Source organism: Dipteris shenzhenensis, chromosome 12 (genome assembly GCF_047967505.1).
Source record: "Dipteris shenzhenensis isolate YYH24624 ecotype China chromosome 12, Dip_SZ_1.0, whole genome shotgun sequence".
Classification (NCBI taxonomy): Eukaryota; Viridiplantae; Streptophyta; class Polypodiopsida; order Gleicheniales; family Dipteridaceae; genus Dipteris; species Dipteris shenzhenensis.
Window position 1 is genome coordinate 1,066,662 of NC_141607.1, and position 4,975 is coordinate 1,071,636.

General features: G+C 41.0%; 1 protein-coding gene across 1 annotated transcript; it reads right to left on the reverse strand.

Moving 5' to 3' along the window:
* Positions 1–524: 524 nt before the first annotated feature.
* On the reverse strand, positions 525–2,485 carry LOC147895651 (hydroxycinnamoyltransferase-like). The gene is made up of 2 exons (XM_087382993.1): positions 2,037–2,485; positions 525–1,895 (listed from the first exon to the last, which is right to left on the reverse strand). Exons 1-2 carry the CDS (start codon positions 2,460–2,462, stop codon positions 903–905), a joined length of 1,419 nt encoding a protein of 472 aa, XP_087239119.1. The 5' UTR covers positions 2,463–2,485; the 3' UTR covers positions 525–902.
* Between the last annotated feature and the right edge of the window lie 2,490 nt (positions 2,486–4,975).

Consider the following 4,975-nt stretch of genomic DNA (forward strand, 5'->3'; position numbering starts at 1 on the left):
AGGAGTCCACAATGTGGCTTCTCTAAGTTTTTTGCATGTTTTTTTCATAATAATGCAATTTTATTTTTATGATCAATGAATTAGTTCAATTGTAAACCTTGGATTATTTCCATGAACATTTGCCCATATGGGATAGTGATCTTTGTTCATCTAAATGATCATCTTGTGCTATGGTGCATCCTTCAAACATTTTATCATGGATCACAAATACAAAACTTAGTAATACATTTTAAAATTTTTATTAATTTGAGATGGCCTAATTATGGGGTAATTAATTTAAAGATTTTTCTTTCGAGTCATTAAGGTCTTGAACAAAAAATACAAAGTGTCCTTTACCACATGTGCTCTAATCATACAAGCCATGCTCATGAGCATTTGTGCTCCTCCTTTTTACATGGAATAAGAGTGTGAGAAAGGAGAGGGAGAGAGATTCAATAATTTAACTAGTATGATTCGTTTTAGAAAGTGGATTAAGACGTGTGGAAATTTCAAAAATCAATATCCAAATGTGAGTATAGCACTCCTTTCCAAAGAAACGCCTTCTTATAACACTCGTATATATAGTTGGAGTGTGATATTGGGAAGCACAAGTACCTTACACATATAGGCAGCTCTTAGAGCTTATGGTTTAATTAAGCTTTACATTATCTTCACCTAAGCAACCTTATTTACACATATGGGCAGCAACCTTATTTAGAAAATAATAGAAAATCACAAAAAGCAATCCTCCATTCCCTTTAAGAGGCAATCTAAGAAAGTGAACGTAAACTCATCCCATGAGAGAAGCAAGCAAGTTTGTAACACCCTGCAAACAAGTCACGAACAACATGATAAAAACCAAGCGTCAATGCATGGATAGGCAACGCCTTGTGCTCAACCTCATGCGCTGTGCTTCTCTTCAATTACGACGTCGAAGCACAGGCGCACAGTGCAGCTACGGCACTCGATGGGAGACGGTGCGCCGGTATGAGCTCAGGTCGCAGGGGTGCCTGATTAGTTGCTGCTGCCTGGCCCTCATTCTCCAGGTAGAAGGAGTGCCTGACGAGTTGCTGCATGGCTTCCGGTTGAAGTTTGATGCACGCATCCACGCTCCCCCCGCCTTCTTTACCTGGGAACAAACAAATCTCGCCGTCTCTCCCCATCCTTCCAGGTCGCACCGACTCAGGTTTCCCCCACCCAAAGTCGACATCGTAAGCTGGGAACCTTGGTGAACTTGCCACCACCATACAGCCGGGGCTGTTTTCAAGCTTAAATGGCTGAAACGGATTATTCCTCAGCTCTAGCCAGTGCATCAACCCGTGGACCGTCTCGTTATTGATGCCCTTTACTGCATCTCGGATTCGCGAAGCTGTGGCAGCCAAACTCTCTTTCATCAGCTCTCCTGCTGTGGCTACGGCCAGAGTCCATTGAAGAACATTGCCGAAGTAGGAATCCGGAAGCGGCGGCACTATTCTTGCTCTGCAATCGGCTGGTACAAGAGCAAACACTGTCTGTTGTGGTCTGGGCTTACTCACTAGTGTCACACATTTCCAAGAGTGTGCCGCAAGGGATTCGAAAGACGAGAACGAGATGCTACTCTCGTGGCTTGCCTTTGTTTTCAACTTCTTGATTGCGTCCGCAGTGAGATGGAATACTCTCTCTTCAAGCTTCTTATTAGGCTTTTCAATGAGGCCGGCCAGACTATTGGACATTGGCACAAACGGGAGTCGTGCTTTCTCCTGGGAGACGTTCTCTAGTTTTAGAGCCGTCCTGTCGTGCAAAGGAGGCTTGGAAATGGACAAGCTTCTCCCACATTCCCCCCACGACACCATAAAGTCCCAAAAAGAGCGCCCATCGGCAATTACATGGTTCTCGCTAACTCCAACGACGAGCCCTCCACCCTGAAACTTGGTAACCTGTAGTAGGAAATATGCACACATCGGTCGATATCAAAACCAAACAACAGGCCTCGCAACGAGTATAATACGAGATTCAATACTACAGAAACTGTCGTGAAAAGTGCAAAGTAATTAAAACCTCACTACCACTTTACGCACCTGTACAGCTAAAAGCGGAACGTTGGGGCTGTCGGAGCACTTCAATTCTGAATACCTCGTTAGATCGGTGAAAAATGGTTGCAATTGAAAATCCGGACGTAGGTCACTGAAACAAATGTTTATGGACGCCTCAACGAAATCAACACCCGCGTCGTTGCAATCCACCGAAATCCTTCCATCCTCCCCGCTTGACAATCTACCTGCCCACGGATAAAAGTGCACGAGGGCTCGAGACAGGCTTTCTTTCAATCTGCCAACTATGCGAGGGTATTCATCGTCGGGTGTGTCATAAAAGAGCAGTCCTAGCATGTAAGGGACGTTTCGCAATACAAGGTCGAGGCTGGAGAGAAAGAGGCGCTGGCTAGGGGTGGAGACGGCAGGCACGATGGTGGAGGTTTGCATTACGGATACCCTGGCATTCTCCATGATTTCAAAAACGCTGCGTTGTCAATACCACCATGCAGGGAGATATATAGACGATGTTCGTGGACGAATCACGCTAATAATCGTGGACTTCACCGGCGACGCAACCGAAATTGTCGTTGCGACTCGTGACTTCGGTAGAGTTCCGAAATGGCGGTATAATTTACAGCTAAGGGCGACGACTGTGGAAGGATTAGAAGGGCATCGAGACGGGCCAAAAGGAGAGGCCATTTTCGTTGTGCATGCAAAGTCTACGTAAACTCCCATGAACACGCACGGTTTGTCAAGCGTGTGTAGCGTGCAACGCCTTCCTTTTGACAAGCCCATCCTCTTTTCACACCTTCCACGAGTAGTTCCATTGGCTTTATTCTCTTTTTCTCCCACGACTTTCTCTCCGGCCAATCCATCTTGTCAAATCAAGGTTATAAGACTCCTCCATTGAGGGAATCTCTCCTAGAATTCATGCACCTCATATGTCCTTGTTAAGATCAAGCTCCTCTAGATAGATGTCAATCAAGAAAACTATGGTCAACTCTCCAATTCTTTAGTCATTATTCATTCAACCCCCCAAAGTTACATGTCTCTTGTTTCTTTTCTTATAGCATATGTCCTTGTTATTTGAAGATCAAGCTCCATCAAGATGTCAATCAATAAAACATAGTTTCTTACCTTCATCTAGGGTCAACTCTCCTTTAATGTTGTTATTATCCGTTCAACCACCCAACAAGATATTATTTCGTTCTTAAGATTGGTTTCAAACTTAAAATCACCTTGACATCACTATGACAAAATATAATGTGCATGCTAAAGCCTATGCAAAGAATAAAGTCTCTGAAACAAAATAACAATTTGGAAAGTTACGAGTAATAATTCCAACATCCCATGTTGCATCATTTCAGCATAATCTCCAAGCATACAACCCCACATAGGAAGTAGGGCTACCAAATCCCATCTCAATAATGTTGCTACAAGCACAACTCAATCAAGAAATTAAGATACACAGGTACCTTAACCATGTAGAACTAGGGTGAACGTTGGGAGTGGGAGTCATCCAGCATGAGGCAACCATTAATTATAGAGAGTATTATGATACAAGATCACTTGGGGATTGCTCAATACATCGTTGGTTGATTAATTTATGTTATGCCTATCTGTTGAGCATAGTAGATAATGCAGACATGTACGATGCATAGAATTGCAATGCACGGTATGGAGCTAGTGTCAAGCCTCCTCTAAAAATGCTTTGCAGAAGACTATAATAATGGAAAAAGCATATATGATATCGCTTCAACCATAGCATTTTTTAGCTCTTGCATAGGATTCACAACTATTTTCTATGGATGGACCAAAAAAAAAAGGATGCTCATGAATCATTATTCAATGTGATGATTATATCACCAAAAGAGAAGGCATTCAACAAATGAAGATAGTAAGTATATTGGGAAAAACTATTATGGAGGTAGGTCCAGACAAAGTTGTCTAGATTGACATGGACAATCAGGGATTTACGGCGGTGGTATTAAAGTGTTCATTTTAAAATGTTGTATTAAAACATTTTGAACAATTTTAAATGAGCCTAGGGGTGTTTTAAAATGGGCCAGCAGCAACAAATTTTAATTGGGACCTACTACAGTCGGTTACCGCACGATAAATCAATATACCACATAATATACCCATAAAACACCACGTCGTAAGGATCTATACCACGTGGTATCCATACACGTTGTGGTATAATGGATTACACCGTGCAGTGTTTAGTTACACCGCACAGTATTGCTAATCTATATAAACCTGTGCCGCATTCGTACAATTCACAATATCAAGATTCCTAGTATATCGTGGAGTCTCAGAAAAACAAGAAGCATATGAAAGAAGGATAAACAAAGCTACAAAGAAATTTGTAAGTTTGTTAGTCCTTCTAAGTTCAAAAAAGTATCTATTGCCGGTGGTGGGCTCACTTTTATCAATTGGAATCCACTCACATTTAAAGATACTAATTGGATCATTAGCATTTACATACTATTAGGTAATGAGTTTGTTAGTTGCATGTAACATTTTAGGTGTCTTTGGAAAAATATAGAATTTTAATTTTTGCATGAAGTATTTGAGTTGTAACTTGTCTTTGGAAAGACTTAGGATTAGGTAATGATTAGTTTGTTAGTTCCATGACTTAGGATTTTAATTTAGTTGCATGAAATATCGTAGGAAGCTTTGGAAAAATGTAAAGTTGACATTATAAGTTGCATGAAGTGATTCACTTTTGGAAAAGCTTAGGCTTTTAATTGTAGTTGCATGAGTTATTGTGTGTTTTTAAAAAATTTTTAAGCATAGGTATTTATTTATAAGTATGTAGCTATAGCCTATAACTATATTTAAAAAAAAGTCAATGAGCCAATTGGAGGTTTGCATAAGCCGACTTGGAACAACTCGTTCGTTGATGAAGAATATTATACCACATGCCAATTGGGGGTTCGCTTAGGTTGACTTGGAACATCTCACATGTGGTTAAAATTTTA